Raw genomic sequence first — 22,927 nt, 5'->3', positions numbered from 1 at the left:
GTTAGAATGCGCTATTATCAGAAGACAAAGAAATAACTATGGTCCTGTAGACCGTACCTGTATGTAGAAAGGAATTCCAGCGCTGCGCCTTGTAGCACAGAGTTTAGATGAAGGATCACTGCATTTAATTTCCTCTAAAACATTCCATAACCACTGTTCTGGTAGCTTTTGCAGACTCACATTAGGGCATCTAAAAGGCATACATAAAGCAAACATTTGCAATTACCAGGTACCAAAAGTTTAAAGTTCAAACTATTAATACACATTGCCACTGTTAGAAAAGAATACACATCCTCACATTTGGAGGGAGAAAAACTAAAAAAATGTCTCATTTTCTACTTTTGCCTACTTTCCTCTTTTTTCTGGGTCTTAGGATTTGAAGCTATTAGAGATTCTATTCTTACAAAAGCACATAAAGCATGTGTCTTGTCTACAAATAAGCTTTAATACCTAGGCTTGCACCCACGCTCAAAATGGTCAAAAAGAGGGTTAATCAAGCCCTCACATATGTTCTATACTACTGCAAACTCCAGAGTGCCAAAAAGACATGACTTTATAGTTCATGATAATTTATGTCTCAGATTTATAGAGATTATATATATTCAAAGAAAACACATTTTAAAGTACATTTTAGTAATTGTTTTCATCTATCTCAAAATGTGGACTATCACAAATGAAAATTTCAACCAGATCCTCTAGAGAATTAATAAAGCAAGTTATCTAGGAAAAAGCATAGACATTTTCAGGTTATTTGGACATTAGGTTTTATTCTAGGGTGCTTAAAACCATTTATTTATTAATTTTTCTAAAATTGTAAACTCAGGACCTACCAGATTATATGGCATTATCCCAAGAAATACCGTATTCAGTGGTAGATAGACAACAATTTTTAGGAGGATCATAATTGGATTTAACTAAAATTAATAGATATGATATATGCTATAGTAGTCCCTCTTTACCTGAAGGGGAGACATTCCCAAGACCCTGGGTGGATGCCTGAAACCACAATAAAACTAAACCCTATATATACCATGTTTTTTCCTAGACATACATATCTATGATAAAGTTTAATTTACAAATTAGACACAGGGATTAAAACAGTAACCAATAATAAAATAGAACAATTATAACAATGCACTCTAATAAAAGTTATGTGACTGTGGTGCCTCTCTCTCAAAACAAGGTATTGTACACACAGCGAGGATGGTCTGGACAAAGGGATGATTCATGTCCTGATGGCTAGAGATTTCATCACGCTACTCAGAAGAGTGCACAATTTGAAACTTATGAACTGCTTATTTCTGGAATTTCCATTTAATATTTTCAGACAGAGGCTGACCACTGGTAACTAAAACCCGGAAAGTGAAACCTCAGATAAGGGAGAACTAATGTACTCTTTTGTAAATTGAACACATTCTGCTGAAAGGTAACTGATTTCTAATTTGTAGTGAGAATTAGATCTCTTAGAAACAATGTGGGAGGTTTTTTTTTGCTTATTCTACTTTGGTTTAAGATAAACAACTTCAGTTTCTGATTAAACATCCAAGTAGCAACTCAAATATAGTTGTTTGTGCCTTGCATAGAACAAAATAAATATAAATAATCCTCCACTAAAGGAGACATTTAAAAAAGTTTGCTGTGGGGCTCCCCCAAAATATTATTTCAGCCATAAATGTTACAATCAAATCTCCCTACTCCCAGCAGGCTCTGTAATTTTAAATGTTTCCTTTTAGCATGGCTTAAAATCTATCACCTCACCCTGCTTCTTCCCACTAAACCCCCTCAGCAGTCCAAAGCAGCCATCCACAATCTGAACCACAAAATTAAAAGAAGTTCTAAAGTATAACAACCAAATGCAATGTGTGAGCCTTGTTTAGATTTCAACTTGAAGAAAACAAATGTAAAAATTATCTTTTCAAATAATAAAGAAAATGTATATATGTACTGCATATTACATAACAACAAGGAATTATTTATAAGAAGTGCCAATGGCACTGTGGACACAGAAAACTGTCATTTTTTAGAAATGCATATTGAAATATATAGAAATAAAAATAAAAAATCAAAGATATACTTTATTCAGCAAACTGCAATGAAACAGATAGGTGAAACTTGAGTGCAGGAAACTTCAGTAACTTAAAACTGTGTTATATAGGTCAAGGCAGTTCAATTATGTTATCCTACTTTTATGTATATGTAGATATGTGTTAGAAATTTTTGTTTTATATATGTTCATATATTTATGTTTAAAATGTTTGAAAATTTCATAATAAAAATAATCTATCCCATATCTTATTTATAGGGATTGAAGTTAATTCCCATCATTGGATTTATATCTTTTAAAATTTAAGATAAATGCTTCAGTTGCATGAAATAATTTCTCTAGTTTATTACTAACATTGCCAGCTTGGTATAATCCTCACACAGTTAGTTAGTTGCCCAATCAAAACCTGAAATCCAAATTCCTCAGAGCAGCTAAATGCTAATGAAACAGTTGTGGATTGCTGCCTCCTTTTGCTCATTGTTCATTGTCTCTCAAATATATTCGGGTTAATTTACCCCACAATGGCTGAGCAGGGAAAAGACAAATAAAGAGAATTCAAGCAAAAGTTATCTTTTTCTGATCTACCCATTCAAAAAAGAAGTTGGAGACACAGGGGTGGAGTAAGTAAAAACTACTTACTCTATGATTATGGATGGATTTCAGTTACTTGTATTTTCTTCCCTACCAGAGAGGACCATTGGCAGTGGAGAGCTGGTTTATAGATAAGGCTGCAGTCTGAGGTCAAGTCTCCTGTAGGAATTCACTATGTAAGGGCAGAAAGTAAAGGCAAGAGATGGAGGGGGGGGGGGGTATTTTTCTATTTCCTTATGTTCCTATCAAGTGTACTGAGATACCAGTACAGCAAATCCTAGTTCAGCCACGCTCCTCAGTGTGTCAGTGAGCTGACGTGCAGAGGTTCTAAGCAAAACCAATGAATTTGAGAAGGCAGTCTGGGATCAGGATAAGCCATCTCACTATGCATCACCCTTCCTTCCCTGAACTTATGATGGCTCTTGACTATCAACAAATCATGATCTAATTCATTTTCCATCTTGATCAAGTTTTCCGGCTTGAAAGATAGCCTATGACCTGGCCCCAACCCTCCTACTTGAATCTTACCTTAAAAGTTTTTCCAAATTTTTGTACAATCTTCTGTTCCAGCAAAGTTATTCGCTTTGCTGGCCCCCATGCTCTCTCTCTTTCTCTCTCTCTCTCTCTCTCTCTCTCTCTCCATATTCCCAACTAACCAGTTGGTTATGGCCTCAACACTTAGCCCTTTTACACAAATTGGTGAAGCTTCACCAAATATTGCATCTCACAAGGACCTTTCCTTTCTTGAAGCTTCTGATGTACTCAGAACAAGTACTATGCACAAGGTGAACAAGGGGTCAGCACAGTGCCATGGAAGAGGCGGAATCTGTGCTGGACTTGGAAGGATGTATTGGGAGAATGGCGGAAAGCCCACATATGTGGGGTTAAGGAAGTAGGAAATGATGACCGAGGAAATAACATATAAAGGCCCTAGAGGCAATGCCCTAATTTAGATTCTGGGTTATTATAACTATAAACAGTTAAGTAGGCCTATTTATCCCCTTGAGTGTTGCATAAAAAGACTAAATGCTCCTTGTTAAATTGGGGAATTTGAAAACAAAGGCCAGAAGAATGTTCAACAAGGTCAAGGCTGGCAAAGTGCCCTCATTAGAGCCCTCTCTGCCCACTGCCAAGGATCTAGGAACCTCAGGAACTCTGGGAAACGCTCAGGAACTGACTCCTACCATCCAGTCCAGACCTTGTTGTGTTCCACAGCTTCCCCGGGTCAGATCAGCTTTCCTGCAGAACACCTCCATTGTCTGGTTTCCAATCTGGACTCTGCAGTTGGACCTTGTTTCTCCGGATTCCCTTGCTTCCCAGCTCTGTCTCTTTCAGTCCAGTCCTGCCCTTGCCACACCCCAGACTTGGTCTAATAATAGAATTCCCACCCTTTTTTACTAAAATGAAACATGTAATATTTTAAACAAAATCCATTTACCAGTTTTGTTTAAATCAGAATACTGAAAATATATTTGTCTACCACTGGAAGAAAATTAAAATGTTTATTACATATTAAATACAACACTAGGTTTTTCATACTTAATCTTACCCTGCAACAAATAAATCAGTGATAAGGTTTTATTTCCCTCAACTGACAGACAGGATAATACATCACAGTGATAAAGAGGACAGGCTATTATTTAACTTAGGATCCTTGAACTGCCACCTAATAACTGTGTGATCCAAGACAAGTTACAAAATCTCTCCCTATCTCACTTTCCTTTACTATAAAATGAAAACTGTCGGGAGGATTATTTGAGTTTATTCTTATAAAGTGTTTAATAAGTTCTTAATAGTTGTTTTCTAAGATTAGTATCTGTTATTATGAAAAAAGCAAGTATTAAAGAGTTTCACTTGAAGTTCTGATAAAGATGGAAAAGATGGTTTACATTTTGACAAGACACATCATGCTCTCTCCACAACACATACTAATAATAACCAAAATATACAAATAGAACCCCAAAACCAACTGAGCTAAAAAACAGATAATTATCTGGGTAAAATGGAATAGAAATGCGAAGCAGCAGATGTGCCGACACCAGAGACCTGCAGGGTTACAGGTCTAGAAACGGCAGTGGTGGCCTAGAGGTCAGTTCTGATGACCTCAGTAACTCACCTTACTCCTGGAAAAGGGTGAATTTCAGCAGCCTCCTCTCCCTTGAAAGGAGGTTGAAGAGGAGCTACTGCCAGAGCTGCCTGGGGCTAACGCAGGAGGCAGAGCCAAAGACCCAGGGAGGCTCTGAACCAGGCTGACTACCAACTTGATGACCAGACCTGTGACATCCCCAGTGTCACTGTAAATGGGAGACCCAAAATGCCACTATCTAATCCAGTTCCTTGATAGAGGAATGAGCCCAGAAGGATAAATAAATAAGCCAAAAGGCTCCTAATTGTAGCCAGCAAACCAAAATTCAAAACAGAAATAGGTTTTATATTAAGAAAGACAATCTAATAAATCAATAATTAGAAAATAAATTCAGTCCACATGGAACTTGATTTTACAAAGCAGGCTGTCAAAGACCTTAAAATAACTTTAGAATACTCAAGAGATAAATGAAGGCATAACTCCTATATTAAAAGAGCAAGAAATTATGAAAAATAAGCAGTACTGAAGAACAGGCACATATGAAAATAAGAGAAGTGATGAATTCTAGAGAAGTTTAATAACTTAGAAGACAGTTTTCTGGGAAATGCACCCAAACTAGTACACAAAATGATAAAAATACATATGTGTGTGTACGTATGTGTATATATGTCTGCCTCTCAGAGACCTGCATAAAAAGAAATTCTAAAGAAAATACTTCAGGAAAGTTAAGAAAATCTAGAGCAGTCTCAATGTGGTATGTACTAGACAACTTGAACTTAACATGCCCCAAACAAAACTCCTGGTCTTTCTCCAAAATTTTACTCTATCTACAGCAGGGGTCCCCAAACTACGGCCTGCGGGCCACATGCGGCCCCCTGAGGCCATTTATCTGGCCCCCACCGCACTTCCAGAAGGGGCACCTCTTTCATTGGTGGTCAGTGAGAGGAGCATAGTTCCCACTGAAATACTGGTCAGTTTGTTGATTTAAATTTACTTGTTCTTTATTTTAAATGTTATATTTGTTCCCGTTTTGTTTTTTTACTTTAAAATAAGATATGTGCAGTGTGCATAGGGATTTGTTCATAGTTTTTTTTATAGTTCGGCCCTCCAATGGTCTGAGGGACAGTGAACTGGCCCCCTGTGTAAAAAGTTTGGGGACCCCTGATCTACAGTCTTTCCTATCCTAGTCTATGAATAGCACATTTTAGGCAAAAAATTTTGGAGTCATTCTTTCTCTCGAATAGCAAACCTGTCAATATATCCTGTCTGTTATACCTTCAAATTATATCCAGAAACAGATCAAGTCATCACCATCTCTTTCTTGAATTACCATAATATTGTAACCTCCTAACTGGTCTTTCTGCTTTTACTATTCTCAACAAAGAAGTCAAAGTAATCCTTCGAAAAGGCAATATTATACTCTGTTTGTTCACAAACCCTCCAATGGCTCCCCATTTTACTTAGAGTAAAAGCCAAAGTCCGTACTGTATCTTATACTATCTAGTCCTCATTGTCTCTCTGATCTTATCTTCTACAATTCTTGCTTACTCTACTAAGGTCACAAATAGTTTACTTGCTATTCCATAAATACCCTCAGCCCATGCCTCTCAACTTTTGCACCTGACCTCTCTGCCTGGAATGCTCTTCTTCCAAATAGACTACTGTTGATTATACTATTCACTATACTTATGAATATGTTCAAATCTTTCACACTAATTTTTAAAATCAAGTTTAAAAAAAAGAGGGAGACAGAAGTTAATTTATCCAAGGCTATATAGCTAATAAACTAATAAGTGACAGAAGGAAAATTAAAATGTAGATTGACAGTAAAGTCCATGCTTAATAAAAAGGCATTACTCCAAGGTGCCTGCCCTAAATGCTCAGTTACACATTTGACTTGATCTTGCTCATGATACAGATACGATCAACTTTCTATTATTTCCATCAGTGGATTTCATTCACTCATTTGGAAGAAAAGATCTATTAAAGTACTTAATAGTTGTCTGGCACTACATTGTGGCCTAGGAAGAGAGCAGTAGAATAAAAATTCTAAATCATACATAATTCAGAAAGCATGTTTTTGTGGTTTTTAAATGTATTACTAAGAATTCAGTGTTTTTAAGAAAGAAACCTTCTTAATCATGTTTTATTTAGGTAACATTTCAGATTGATTTCAATTCCTGAATATTTACCATCAGAACGGGGTTAAAGTAATTTTTATACAAACTGGGTGATCTGGATGAAAAGCTAGCTAGAGAATTAAAATATCCTACAGAATCCTGGCTGGGTAGTTCAGCTGGTTAAAGCATGTCCCAATATACCAAAGCTGCGAGTTCAATCCCTGGTCTAGGCACATACAAGAATGAACCAATGAATGCACAACTAAGTAGAACAATAAATAGATGCTTCTCTCTCTCTCTCTCTCACTCACTTCCTCTCTCTCTAAAATCAATAAATAAAAGTTAAAAAAATATATCCTAAAGAAAATTCACTCAGCAAATAATTTACTTATAACTGATTTTAGGTGAACTGTGTCTCATTCATTCTGGAGGTATTCCAACTCCCAGACAACTGGGGACATTTATTACTGGTAATAAACTGTTTTCTTATGTTTACCAAATGATCACCACTGGCCTAAAGAAATTATTTCACCTGCAAACAAAAAGCAACTAATATATTTTAAACATGAAGTACATTTAAAGCCAAGATATGAAACAAAATATCTAGAAAATTACAAGACTCAATTGCCAGGAAACTAGTTATATATAATTTCAACTGAGTAGAGTTTAAGCCTCTGCTGATATCTTCATTTCCCAAATAATCATTAATTTACCACACTGTTATCACTAACAGCTTTTAGCATGAGAAGAAAGAAGATCTTTTCTCTCTCGCATAAACAGACTTTAATTTTATCAGGTTCAAGGGCAATTCCAAAAGAAAATTTGTTCAAACAAATAAGTTGTTTGGCTGAGAAAAATAAATATCAATAAAAACAAAGCTATTTATATACTGATTGTTAATAAACTTTTACCTTCCTATGGCTCCTTATTTCTCTTCCCTTGATTTTCGTTTGCTTATCATTAAATTTAATTCTAAATGCAAAAAAAATGAGTTTTGTGACAAAATCAGAATGTGCCCCTAACCTTGATGTAAAGTAGTAAATGATGTATGTTTACTCAAGCTCAAGATCATCAATCATCACCATCACCATATGAACGAAAACAGCTATTAACAATTTCAAAAATAACAAACTCTTAGCCCAGCTATTCAGAATAATACAGTTAGTACTAAAATACTGGATCTCACACATCAGATTGTATTCCCCCATGTATAAGATGCTCCCATGTATAAGACACACCTTAATTTGGGGGCCTGAAATTTGGGGAAAAAAATGTATTACATAAAGTTATTGAACTCAAGTTTTATTCATCATAAAATTCATACAACTCATTACTGTCAAAACTCCCATCCAGCCCTGGCCGGTTGGCTCAGAGGTAGAGCGTCGGCCTAGCATGCGGAGGACCCAGGTTCGATTCCCGGCCAGGGCACACAGGAGAAGCGCCCATTTGCTTCTCCACCCCTCCGCCGCGCTTTCCTCTCTGTCTCTCTCTTCCCCTCCCGCAGCCAAGGCTCCATTGGAGCAAAGATGGCCCGGGCGCTGGGGATGGCTCTGTGGCCTCTGCCTCAGGCGCTAGAGTGGCTCTGGTCGCAACATGGCGACGCCCAGGATGGGCAGAGCATCGCCCCCTGGTGGGCAGAGCGTCGCCCCTGGTGGGCGTGCCGGGTGGATCCCGGTCGGGCGCATGCGGGAGTCTGTCTGACTATCTCTCCCTGTTTCCAGCTTCAGAAAAATGAAAACAAACAAACAAACAAACAAAAAAAAACCTCCCATCCATTAGCTTATCCTCATCTGTGTCTGGTGACAAATCACTGTCTTCAACAATGAGCGCAAAAACAAGCACAAAAAAGTGGGAAATGCAAGTAAAAAAAAAACTACAACCACTATATAAGATGCACTCTGTTTTTAGACCTCAAATTTTTCTAAAAAGGTGCATCTTATACATGGGAAAATACGGTAAATGATACAGAAGCAACCAAGGCAGGAATAGTACTGGTCTAATGTACAATACAAAGACATAAGAGTTTTATTCCTTCATACAGATGAAAAGAGAGGAAACTAAAAAACATGCACCTAACTGCATGTAAAAATTTTTAAAGGAGCGTCACTTTCAGGGAAAGTAAAAAAAGATAATATGGTCATTTTAAAATCACTTCCAAACCCCTATCATATCAATGTTCTTATGAGGAATTCCAATTTCCCTACTCTCCCAAGTCCAAAGTTTTGTGAAGCAAAGCTTTAAGTGCTATACCAGAAAACACTAGTCAGACTATTGACTTTCAACTGGAGTAAGGAGGCGGGGGGCTATACCCCTATACCTGGAGCAGAATACTCTTTAGGTTTGGAAGAAAAATTGTCCACAATGTAAAAAGAGGCTACATGCTTTAAATACTCCATGGACTACATCTACTAATGGCACTGAACAGAGTGATCTAAGGTTCCACGTACAGTTAGGAAAAGAGTCAGGATGAGGATAAAAACAGCTTGGAGAGACAAAGTATACTATCTGAGAACAGAAACCTTATACGTACTTACTTATTATACACATTCATATAGCTTCTCAACTGTCCTATCCAGCCCATTTCCCCTCTACTATGCAACTCTGTAACACACACATATGTACTAAGCCTTTAAAAAAGAAAAAAAGATTTCCAGGGAGCACAAAATCCAAAGTCCTTATTCTGTTTCACAAAGCTCTACATAATTGGACAACCTCATTCAACTTCATCTTATACCATTCTATTCTTTAACTACACCAAGGGCTTTTGCATTAGCTGAACCTATTGGTTGGACAGCCCTTCCCTCCAAAAGTTACTTCTTATTGTCATTCAAGCCTTGGCTAACTTTAGTGTAAGAGGAAAGAGAGATTTTTTCCTTATGACTAAACTTTATCACATCAAAATACATATTGCTGTCTGATAGTTTCCTAGTATTATCTTTTTTTAAAAAAATTATTGCCCTGGTGGGATAGCTCAGTTGGGTCAAGCATCATCGTTAAGTGCAGAGGTTATCAGTTCAATCTCCAGTCAGGGCACATACAGGACCAGATTGATGTTCCTGTCTCTCTATCTCTATCTCTATCTCCCTTCCTTTCTCGCTAAAATCGATAAAGAAAAAATTTTTTTTAAATTATTGATTGATTTTAGAGAAAGATAAAGGGAAACAGAAAGAGAAAAAAAATCGATTTGCTGCTGCTCCTATCCATGCACTCACTGGCTGATTCCTACATGTGCCCTCACTGGGGATCCACCCACAACCCCAGCACATTGGGACGATGCTCCAACCAACTGAGCCACCCAGTCACCCAGCTAGATTCCTATTATTTTCTAGATGTCTTTTAACATATAAACTCCAAGATCTCAAGGACACACTCTGTTTTATCTACTTCTCTACTCCCAGTACCTACAACAGGGCCCAATAGGTTGAATAAATTAATGACCTATATGGGTATTTTTCAACTGCAGGTCTGTGGATTGATCAACCAGTAATTTCATGCCAATCCATAACAGAGTTAACCACCCTGATGTTGTATGAAGATTACAGACCCAATGATCTTAGTTGAGTTTATGCTTAGGGTGATTTCTCCCTTAGCAGTCCCCAAAGTAACTCTCCTGTTTTCATTGGTCCCAGAGTATAAAAAGGTTGAAAACCATTGATCTATATAACTTACCAACTCCAATAAGCATGCCATTAAAACACACACACACACACGCACACACAGCATGGGAGGCTTCCAGTCAAGATGGTGGCATAGGTAAACGCAGTACTCACATCCTACCACAACCACATAAAAAATACAATAAACTACAGAACAACCATCACTTAGATTAGAACCTCCTAAAATCTAGTTGAACAGATGTCCTACAACCAAGGATATAAAGAAGAAGCCACACTAAGACTGTTAGGAGGGGCAGAGAGCAGAACGAGCTAGTGCCACAACCATGTCTGATGGATAAAAATTGGGAGGGACATCTCAGCTGGGTCTCTCTGAGGAGTGAGGGGTTACAGTCCCATACCAGGCCCCCCAGTCCAGGGTTCCAGTACTTGAAAGAGAAATCTCATAATTTCTGGCTGTAAAAAACCAGCAGCGACTGTGGCTGGGTGAGACAGAGGCTGCTAGAGTCCCAGGCAGTTCACATTAAACAGCCCACTCAGGGACTTACTTGGACTCACTCCCTCTGAGCTCCAGTGCTGGGGCAGGAGTTTGAAAGAGACCAGAAACGTGGGGAGGAACTGAGGTGTCTAGCATTGAGGAAAAAGCTGGAAGGCAGCTTTCTCCAACAGTGCTGGCAGAGGCCACTGTTCCTTTCCTGAGCCCTTCCCTGATAAAAACTGCAGGTGGGTGCCATATTTGAGTCTCCATCAATCTGCCTATCACTGTTTGTCCTACCCTTGTGATTCCCTGAGACCCCTGCCTCACCAGCTTGTTCACCCACCTAAGCTGTTTCCAGTGGCTTTTGCATAAAAATAGCCTGTCCTGGCTCAGGTTTCAGACTTTCCTAAAATCTCTCGAACATGCAGCATCAGGCCTCAGCATGCCGTTTATCTCTCACTAAGTGGCCCCAGATCTCATACTAGCAGCAGCTGACCTTAGTTCACAGCTGGCCTCTCCTGGGCACCTTCAATCCCAGCACAAGTAGCAACCATCTGTAGACTGCTTTGTATCTCATGTCAGGTGGCTCTGGGCAGGACACAGGTGGTGACTAACCTTGGCCTACACCTCCTGGGAGGCTCCAGAGCCAGCACACCTGTAAGATAGGTTTAGACCATGTTAAAGCACCACCTAACCATGCCCACAAGCAACATACTGAATGGGTGGACTCATCAGGCACCAGAGCCCCACTAAAATAAGTCCTGCTCCATGGGATCAGCCCCTGAACAGCTGGTCTTTCATGGTGGTCACAGCCAGTCCTTGTAGACAATTGACCTGAAGGGTAAGTCCCTCCCATTGATGTGCCAATAGCAATCAAAGTTCAACTACAGATCTGTAGGCGGCAAGATGGCAATGGAGTAGGTGAACGTTCCAACTTCTACCTCCCAGAACCAAAGTAGATTACAACTTAATTTTAAGAACAATCATCTGGAAAAACCAACTTTGGGATAAACCAAGAGGAATCTAAAACCAAAGATCACCAAAGAAGCCACACTGAGACTGGTAGGAAAAGTGGAAATGCGGAGAGGGCTGCCCAGCTCCCCGGAGTAAGTGGCAGCCTGGAAGGACTCGCCGGACTGGCGGGAAGGTTGTTTCCCAGAGAGGGGAGGGTCTTGGGCCCCAGGACCGAAGCCCCAGCCTGCAGCCCCAGAGCCTAGAAAAGGCGTACAGCCAGTATTTAGCTGTGAAATAAGCCAGGATACTGTTTGTGAGAAAGGGACAGATTTCTCAGACCCTGAATTCTTCTTAAAGGGACCACACAGAAAACCTCTTTCACAACCACTCACCTGGGACTCCAGGGGATGGGGAGAGATGAGAGGACCAGAGTAGCAGGAAAAGAGTGTAATCTAGGAGGCACAGGGAGAAACACTTTGAAGGACAACCACTCTAACCCCTGGGCTGAGTCACTACCCAAATCTAACGTGAATATTTTTCCTGGAACCAGCAATACCAGCAAAGAGAAGCAGGTCACCAGCCAAACAGAAGCTCTCCTGCCGCAGTCAGAGCAAAGAATCGCTTAGAAGCAGGGAGCCATCAGGGATACAGTATTGAGTGCTGAGGTCTGAGTTACAACACAACCCCCACACTGCTGAGTGCTCGCTGGAGGGTGTCAGCGGCAGGAGGCGGGAGCACAGTCCCGTTGGCAGGGGTGGAAGCCAGGGGCTGGCCAAGGCTGCTGCTCAGGCGTGAGTGTAGTCCTGCCCGAGGGGAAGGAGGCTGGGGGGCTGGCCGCAGCTGTGGATGGAGCACACAAAAGCAGTCCAACCCACAGCTGCAGGCCGGGCATGTGAGACCGGTCCCGCCTGCAGGGGCAAGGCAGAAGCCGGGGAACTGGCCGAGTTTGCAGCTCCGGTGTGTGAGCACAGTCCCACCCATGGGGGCAGGGCAGAGACTGGGGGCTGACCAAGGTTTGCAGCCTGGATGCAAGAGATCAGTCCCGCGCGCGGAGGCTGGGAACCGGCCAGGGCTTGCAGCCCAAATGCATGAATGCAGTCACACCCATGGGGGGTGGGGTACAGGCTGGGGGCCGGCCAGGGCTTGCAGCCCAGGCATGTGAGTGCAGTCCCACCCACAGGGGAGGGGCGGAGGCTGAGTGCCAGCCAAGGCTTGCAGCCAGGGCACGCAAATACAGTCCTGCCTGCGGAGGTGAGGCAGAAGCTATAGCAACCGCATGGGCAGTCCAGAGTTGCCTGTGTACAAAAATCCGAGGCAGTGGCAGAGGGGGTGGCAGGCCTGCAGACAGACCATATCCATTAGACTCCTGTGGCCACACCCTTCTTATACACAGACAAAATGGGAAAGCAGAGAAATGCAACCCAAATGAATCAACAAGAGAAATCCCCAGAAAACGATCTGAATGAGATGGTAATAACCAAACTACCGGATGAAGAGTTTAAAATAATGATTGTTAGGATACTCAAAGATCTTAGAGCAACAATGGATGGACATAATGAGCACCTAAATAAAGAGATAGCAAGTATCAACAAGGACATTGAAATAATAAAAAAGAACCAGTAAGAAATGACAAATACAATATCAGAAATGAAGAACACACTAGAAGGAATTAAAAGCAGGAAGATGAAGCTGAGGATCTAGTCAGCGATTTAGAGGAGAAGATAAACAAAGGCACAGAAGCAGAGCAGCAAAAAGAAAAGAGGCTCAAAAAGTCTGAGGAAACACTAAGAGAGCTCTGTGACAACATGAAGAGAAACAACACCCACATGATAGGGGTTCCTGAAGGAGAAGAGAAAGATCATGGTATAGGGAATCTAATTGAAGGAAACATAACTGAAAACTTCCCTAAATTAATGAAGGAAAAAGTCACACAAGTTCAAGAAGCACAGAAAGTCCCATTAAAGATGAACTCAAAGAGGCCCACACTAAAACACATCATAATTATTGTAAAATACAAAAATTAAGACATAAAGAAAGAATATAAAAAGCTGTAAGAGAAAAGCAGTCAATTACCTAGAGAGGAGCCTCCATAAAGATGATATCTGACTTCTCAACAGAAACATTAGAGGCCAGAAGAGAATGGCAAGAAATATTCAAAGTAATGCAAAACAAGAGCCTACAACTAAGACTTCTCAATCCAGCAAGGCTATCATTTAAAATTAAAGGAGAAATAAAAAGCTTCCCAGACAAAAAAACCTCAAGGAATTCATTACAACCAAACCAATGCTACAAGAAATGTTAAGGGGCCTGTTGTAAACAGATCAAAGGAGGAAAAGAATCTTGCAAAAGAGGAATACAGCTTTAAAGAATAAAATGGCAACAAACAACTACATATCAATAATAACCTTAAATGTAAATGGATTAAATGATCCAATCAAAAGACATAAGGTAGCTGCATGGATAAGAAAACCGGACCCATACATATGCTGTCTACAAGAGACACACCTTAAAACAAAAGATGCACATAGACTAAAGGTAAAAGGATGGAAAAGAATATTTCATGCAAATGGAAATGAAAAAAAAGCTGGAGTAGCAATACTTATAACAGACATAATAGACTTTAAAACAAAGGCTATAGTAAGAGATAAAGGCCCTGGCTGGTTGGCTCAGTGGTAGAGTGTCGGCCTGGCGTGCGGGAGTCCCGGGTTCAATTCCTGGCCAGGGCACACAGGAGAAGCGCCCATCTGCTTCTCCACCCCTCCCCCTCTCCTTCCTCTCTGTCTCTCTCTTCCCCTCCCACAGCCAAGGCTCCATTGGAGCAAAGTTGGCCCGGGCACTGAGGATGGCTCTGTGGCCTCTGCCTCAGGCACTAGAATGGCTCTGGTTGCAGCAGAGTGACGCCCCAGATGGGCAGAGCATTGTCCCCTGGTGGGCATGCTGGGTGGATCCCGGTCGGGCGCATGCGGGAGTCTGTCTAACTGCCTCCCCGTTTCCAACTTCAGAAAAATACAAAAAAAAAAAAAAAGAAAGAAAGAGGTCACTATATAATGATAAAGGGAGCAATCCAACAGAAAGATATAACCGTTATAAATATCTACATGCCTAACATAGGAGCACCTAAATATATAAAGTAGACTTTGATGGACAAAATAGGCAAGATCAACAGCAATACTGTAATAGTAAGGAATTTCAATACCCCACTAACATCAAAAGATAGACCCTCAAGAAAGAAAATTAACAAAGAAACAGCAGACTTAAAGGACACATTAGATCAGCTGGATTTAATACATATCGTCAGAACCGTTCACCCTAAAGCAGCAGAATATACATTCTTCTCAAGTGCTCATTGTACATTCTCTAGGATAGACCAAATGTTAGGATACCAAATGAGTCTCAATAAATTTAAGAAGATTGAAATCATATCAAGCATCTTCTCAGATCACAATGGCATGAAACTAGAAATCAACTACAATAGAAAAACTGAAAAACTCTCAAACACTTGGAAAGTAAATAGCATGTTATTAAATAATGAATGGGTTAACAATGAGATCAAGGAAAAAATAAAAAATTTCCTTGAAACAAATGAAAACAAACATATAACAACTCAAAATTAATGGGACACAGCAAAAGCAGTCCTGACAGGGAAGTTCATAGCACTACAGGCATACCTTAAGAAGCTAGAAAAAGCTCAAATAAACAATTTAATCCTGGAGCTAAAAGAACTAGAAGAAGAACAGCAAGTAAGATCTAGAGGAAATAGAAGGGAGGAAATAATAAAGATAAGAGCGGAAATAAATGACATAGAGGCTAAAAAAAAATACAGAGGATCAATAAAACAGAGAGCTGGTTCTTTGAAAAGGTAAACAAGATAGATGAACCTTTAACCAGACTCACCAAGAAAAAAAGTGAGGACTCAAATAAATAAAATTATAAATGAGAGAGGAGAAGTAACAACTGACACAGCAGAAATACAAAGGATTATAAGAAAATACTAAGAAGAACTGTATGCCATAAAATTAGACAACCTAGGCAAAATTGACAAATTCCTTGAAACATATGATCTTTCAAAAATCAATATAGAAGAATCAGAAAACCTAAACATTAATTTCATCAAATGAGATTGAAACAGTTATCAAAAAACTCCCAACAAACAAAAGTCCTGGGCCAGATGGCTTCATAGGCGAATTTTACCAAATATTCAAAGAAGAACTAACTCCTGTCCTTCTCAAGCTATTTCAAAAAAATTCAAGAGGAGGGAAGACTTCCAAACTCCTCTTATGAGGCAAGCATAATACTGATTCCAAAACCAGGCAAAGACATAACTAAGAAAGAAAATTATAAACCAATATCCCTGATGAACTTAGGTGCTAAAATTCCCAACAAAATATTAGCAAACCAAATCTAGCAATACATGAAAAAAAATCATACATCATGATCAGGTGGAATTCATTCTGAGGAGACTAGACTAGTAAAATATTCATAAATCAATCAATGTGATTCAACACATAAACAAAAGAAAGGATGAAAATCACATGATAATATCAATAGATGCAGAAAAAGCATTTGGTAAAATCTAGCACCCATTTATGATCAAAACTCTCAGCAGCCTGACCTGGTGGTGGCGCAGTGGATAGACTGGGATGCGGAAGGACCCAGGTTCAAGACCCCAAGGTCGCCAGCTTGAGTGCGGGCTCATCTGGTTTGAGCGAGGCTCACCAGTTTGGACCCAAGGTCGCTGGCTCCAGCAAGGGGTTGCTCGGTCTGCTGAAGGCCCGCGGTCAAGGCACATATGAGAAAGCAATCAATGAACAACTAAGGTGTTGCAATGCGCAATGAAAAACTAATGATCGATGCTTCTCATCTCTCTCCGTTCCTGTCTGTCTGTCCCTGTCTATCCCTCTCTCTGACTCACTCTCTGTCTCTGTAAAAAATAAAAAAATAAAATAAAAAAACTCTCAGCAAAGTGGGGATACAGGGATCATACCTCAACATGATGAAGGATATCTATGACAAACCCAAGCCAACATCATAATCAATGGGCAAAAATTAAAAGCAATCCCCTTAAGATCAGGAACAAGGCAGGGGTGCTCCCTTCACCACTCTTATTCAACATAGCCCTGGAAGTCCTAGCCACAACAATCAGACAAGAAGAAGATATAAAAGGCATCCAAATTGGAAAAAAAGAAGTAAAACTATCATTATTTGCTGAAGATATGATACACAGAAAACCCTAAAGTCTCAGTCAAAAAACTACTAGACCTGATAAATAAATTCAGCAAGGATATAAAATTAATATTCAGAAATCAGTGGCATTTTTATACACCAAAATGAACTGTCAGAAAGAGATATTAAGAAAACAATCCCCTTCACTATTACAACAAAAAAATAAAGTACGTAGGAGTAAATTTAACCAAAGAGGTTAAAGACTTGTTCTTCAGAAAATTATAAAACATTGATAAAGGAAATCAAGGAAGATACAAACAAGTGGAAGCATATACTGTGTTCATAGATAGGAAGAATAAACATCATTAAAATGTCTATATTACCCAAAGCAATCTATAAATTCAATGCAATTCCTATTAAAATAACAATGGCATACTTCAAAGATATAGAACAAATATTCCAAAAAGTTATATGGGACGAAAAAAGAACACAAAAAGCCTCAGCAATCCTGAAAATAAGAATAAAGTGGATGGTATCACACTTCCTGATATCAAGTTATACTACAAGGCCATTGTACTCAAAACAGCCTGGTACTGGCATAAGAACAGGCATATAGATCAATGGGACAGAACAGAGAACACAGAAATAAACCCACACCTATATGGACTATTGATATTTGACAAAGGAGGTAAGAGCATACAATGGAGTAAAGACAGTCTCTTTAACAAATGGTGCTGGGAAAATTGGACAGGTACTTGCAAAAACTAAAACTGGATCACCAACTTACACCATTCTCAAAATAAACTCAAAATGGATAAAAGATTTTAATGTAAGTCGTGAAACCATAAACATCTTGGAAGAAAATATAGGCAATAAACTCTCTTATATCTCTCGTAGCAATATTTTTGCTGATTTATCTCCACAGGCAAGTGAAATAAGGGACAGGATGAACAAATGGAACTATATGAAACTAAAAAGCTTTTGCACAGCAAAAGACACCATTAACAAAATAAAAAGACAACCCACACAATGGGAGAATATATTCTCCAATATGTCTGATAAGGGGTTAATAACCAAAATTTATAAAGAACTTGTAAAACTTAACACCAAGAAGGTAAACAATCCAATAAAAAAATGGGCAAAAGAAATGAATAGATACTTCTCCAAAGAGGACATACAGATGGTCACTAGGCATATGAAAAAATGTTCAACATCACTAATCATTAGAGAAATGCGAATTAAGACCACAATGAGATACCACCTCACACCAGTCAGAATGGCGCTCATCAACAAAACAACACATAAGTGCTGGCGAGAATGTGGAGAAAAGGGAACCCTCCTGCACTGCTGGTGGGAATGCAGACTGGGTGCAGCCACTGTGGAAAACAGTATGGAGATTCCTCAAAAAATTAAAAATCAAACTGCCCATTGACCCAGCTATCCCACTTTTAGGAATATATCCTATGAATACCAAATCACTGATTCAAAAGAAGAAGTGTACTCCCATGTCTATTGCAGCATTGTTTACAATAGCCAAGATCTGGAAAACTGCCCAAGCGTCCATCAGTGGACAAGTGGATTAAAAAGCTGTGGTACATATACACAATGGAATACTATGCGGCTGTGAGGAAAAAGAAAATCTTACCTTTTGCAACAACATGGATGGACCTGGAAACTATCATGCTAAGTGAAATAATCCAGGCAGAGAAAGAAAAATATCATATGACCTCACTCATTTGAGGAATCCAATGAACAATGTGAACTGAGGAATGGAACAGAGGCAGAGGTGGGATCAAAGGGACCAGAGGGAAAGTGGTCAGAGGGAAAGTGGAAGATAAGATGGGATTAGAGAAGGGAACAAGATTGGTGAAATTATATATGCATAACACAGCATTATAGAGAACAGCAAATCCTGGAGGGAAAGGGGGAAGACATTGGAGGGAGGGGGTAAAGGGGGTGCTGAGAACACAGGGGTGGGGGCAGATATATTTGGTGGGACATTTGAATCTATGTAAACAATAAATTAAAATCATAAAAAAAAAAGCTCAACCACAACAGGAAGTAGGCACAGCCCACACAGGAGGGGGGTGGGTGCACCTGGAATGTCCAGTTCAAGTGAATCAGGAGGCTGTGCCACTAGACTCTACAGGACACTTTACTATATTAGGCCACTCTACCAAGCCCAGGAGATGTAGCAGCTCTACCTAATACACAGAAACAAACACAGAGAGGCTGCCAAATGGGGAGACAAAGAAACATGTCCCAAATGAAAGAACAGAAAATAACTAAATAAAATAGAGACAAGCAATCTACTAGATGCAGAATTCAAAACACTGGTTATAAGGATGCTCAATGAACTTAGGGAAGAGCAGATGAACTTATAACTTCAACAGCATAAAAAAAGCACATGGAAACCATAAAAAAGAACCAGTCAGAAATGAGGGATACACTAACTGAAATTAAGAATAATTTACAGGGAATTCACAGCAGAACAAATGAGGCCAAGAATCAAAACAGCAATTTGTAATACAAGGATACAAAATACCCAATTAGAACAGCAAAAATAAAGAAGAATTTAAAAAATAAGGATAGTGCAAGGAGCCTCTGGAACAACTTCAAGCATACCAACATTCATGTCATTGGGGTGACAAAAGGAGAAGAGAGAGAGCAAGAAATTAAAAACCTATTTTAAAAAATAACAATGGAAAACTTCCTTAATCTGGTAAGGGAAATAGATATATAAGTCCAGGAAGCACAGAAAGTCCCCAGCAAGATGGACCCAAAGAGGTTCACACTAAGACACATCATAATTAAAATGCAAAGGTTAAAGACAAAAAGAAAATCTTAAAAGCAGCGAGAGAAAAGCACTTAGTTACCTACAAGGGAGCTCCCATAATGCTGTCAGCTGACTTTCCAAAAGCAAATTTGCAGGCTAGAAGGCACTGGCAAGAAATAGTCAAAGTGATTAAAAGCAAAAATGTACAACCAAGATTACCCAGCAAAGCTATCATTTAGAATCAAAGGACATATAAAAGCATACCAGACAAGACAAAGCTAAAGGAGTTCATAAGCAACAAACCAGTATTACATAAAATGTTAAAGGGAGGAGAAAAGAATATGAAAAAAGGAGAAGGAGGATGAGAAGGAAGAAGTTGAGGAAAAGGAGGAGGAAAAAGAGAAGGAGAAGGAGGAGGAAGAAAGTGAAAGAAGAGGAGGAGGAAGGGAAGAAGGAGAGAAGGAGGAAGAGGAGGAGAGGGAGGGAAGGAAAAAGGAGGAAGAGAAAGATAAAAAATAAGAGATAAAAATATGAAAAATAAAATGGCAATAAATATGTATCTATCAACAATTAAAACAAAATTAAAATAAACAAGCTTAACAGAAACAGTCATAAATGCAGAGAACATTTTGATGGTTGCCAGAGGGGAGGGCAGTCGGTCCATTGGGTGAAAGAGGTGAAGGGATTAAGAAGTACAAATTGGCTTCTGACCAGGCAGTGGTTCAGTAGATACAGCATCAGACTGGGACGCAGAGGACCCAGGTTCAAAACCCCGAGATCAGTGGCTTGATCAAGGCTCATCCGACTTGAGCATGAATTCTCCAGCTAGAGCACGGGGTCACTGGCTTGAGTTTGGAATCATAGACATGACCCCATGGTTGCTGGCTTGAGCCCAAAGGTCGCTGGCTTGAAGCCCAAGGTCACTGGCCTGAGCCCAAGGTTGCTGGCTTGAGCAAGGGGTCACTCGTTCTGCTGTGCACCCCCCCCCCCCAGGTCAAGGCACATATGAGAAAGCAGTCAATGAACAACTAAGAAGAATAAGGAGCTACAACAAAGAATCGATGCATCTCACCTCTCTCCCTTCCTGTCTGTCCCTCTTTCTGTCTGTCTGTCTCTCTCTCTATTACACACACAAAAAAAGAAGTACAAATTGGTAGTAACAGAATAGTCATGGGGATGTAAAGTACAGTATAGGGAATATATTGTAACAACTATATATGGTGTCAGATGGGTCCAAGATTTATCAGAATGATCACTTAATAAGTTATATAATGTCTAAGTACACCTGAAACTAATATAAAATTGTATGCCAACTATAATGGAAAAATAAAAATGAGTAAAAAAAAAACAAAACACAGGTTGATAAAGAAAGAGGGTATAGTAACCAGAAAAGTATAAACAAAAGGGATTTCCAATGACAGGAAGTGCCACCATTAGAACCAGCAGGTGATTCAGCTCCTTACCTTCCTTAAACAGGTATAAACACATTCAGAATCTCTTAAAAAGATATTTTCTACTAAAATCCCCAGATAGCCTATCAGAATCAATTCTCTTAGCCTAAATGCTACCCTAAGAGATCATTTTTTCCCCAAGATTTGAGAGCAAAACCAAATACTGGGTTCAAAGTCCAGTATAGCACTCAGGTTTGTGTCAAGTGTTATTTAACTGAGGTGTGTACAGTAGTCAACATGTTGTAGAAACTATTTCAAATGACCATGTTTCTAAATGTTAACAAATACAACATTTAACCCAAGGTTATAACCTTTCCCCTTCTTTCTTAAGGCTCTTTAAAAGATCTCCTCCGGGCTCGTGGCTTCAACTATTTCCTCTGTGTGGCTGACTCTCAAATACATACCTCCAGCCAGAGTGACTAACTCTCCCTGTCTGCCTGGAACAGAGGGGTTTCTCAGAATGCTGGATCTCCAGTGTTATAAAACTGGGGGAATCCCAGGTCACAGTCTCCAACACTGATCTCTCTCTTCCAATCTCCTGACCTGTATTTCCAGTTGTCTGCTAGCTCTCTGAGCACCCTCCCACCACCACCTCAAACTCAACATGTCTAAAGAATTATCCTCCTTCTCTTGAGGTCCTTCTTCTCTTGCCTTGCTTTTTTTGTTAATGGCTTTAATTATTCTTCCCATGACCTGGGATAGACACTCAGTAATTAAAACTTTTCCTGGGTCTTTCTTTTTGCACTGCAAATTATCTAATTTATTTTTCTAATTCCCCAAATTAAAATGCTAGACTGGGAGTTCCTTTAAGAACCATGTATTATTAATAATATTTTATCTTCTATAATGCCTACCTATCACAAATTACTATATAAAACAGTAGATAATAAGTTTTTGTTGAACTGCTAATCTGAAGCAGAATGAAATTTCCAAAACATTTTTGACTCCAGCGTTGGCTCAGTCACCAACTAGATACGTGGCTGTAGACAAATCACTTGATTTCTCAGTGCCTAGAATGAAAATAAAAACTCATCATGGGGCCCTGGCCGGTTGGCTCCGTGGCAGACCGTCGGCCTGGCATGCGGGAGTCCCGGGTTTGATTCTGGCCAGGGCACACAGGAGAAGCGCCCATCTGCTTCTCCACCCCTCCCCCTCTCCTTCCTCTCTGTCTCTCTCTTCCCCTCCGGCAGCCAAGGCTCCATTGGAGCAAAGTTTGCTCGGGCGCTGAGGATGGCTTTGTGACCTCTGCCTCAGGCGCTAGAATGGCTCTGATTGCGGCAGAGCAATGCCCCAGATGGGCAGAGCATCACCCCCTGGTGGGCATGCCAGGTGGATCCTGGTCGGGCGCATGCGGGAGTCTGTCTGACTGCATCCCCGTTTTCAACTTCAGAAAAGTACCAAAAAAAAACAAAAACAAAAAAACAAAAAAAAACTCATTATGACCCCATACAAGCCTTTGCACTCGTTCAGGTCTTCCTTCACATGACTCTCCTAGGCGTAGAGCTGTGATTTTCAACCTTTTTCATCTCATGGCACACATAAACTAATTTCTAAAATTCTGCAGTACACCAAAAATACATGTTATATGTTTTGCCGAACTGACAAAGAAAAAATAGGTTTCATTTTGATTCACTCACATCAGATGGCTAT

General features: G+C 39.8%; 1 protein-coding gene across 2 annotated transcripts in view; it reads right to left on the bottom strand.

Moving 5' to 3' along the window:
- THADA (THADA armadillo repeat containing) overlaps nucleotides 1-22,927 on the bottom strand; it is a 355,537-nt gene that overhangs the window by 255,609 nt on the left and 77,001 nt on the right. For both annotated transcript variants that reach the window (XM_066378390.1, XM_066378391.1), the window contains exon 23: nucleotides 58-190. In XM_066378390.1, coding sequence (XP_066234487.1) covers nucleotides 58-190 — 133 coding nt within the window. The remainder of the gene's footprint in view (nucleotides 1-57; nucleotides 191-22,927) is intronic.

This window comes from Saccopteryx leptura, chromosome 3 (assembly GCF_036850995.1).
Source record: "Saccopteryx leptura isolate mSacLep1 chromosome 3, mSacLep1_pri_phased_curated, whole genome shotgun sequence".
Classification (NCBI taxonomy): Eukaryota; Metazoa; Chordata; class Mammalia; order Chiroptera; family Emballonuridae; genus Saccopteryx; species Saccopteryx leptura.
Note: the sequence above shows the minus strand (reverse complement) of the source record. Positions and strands in the feature narration are given on the sequence as shown.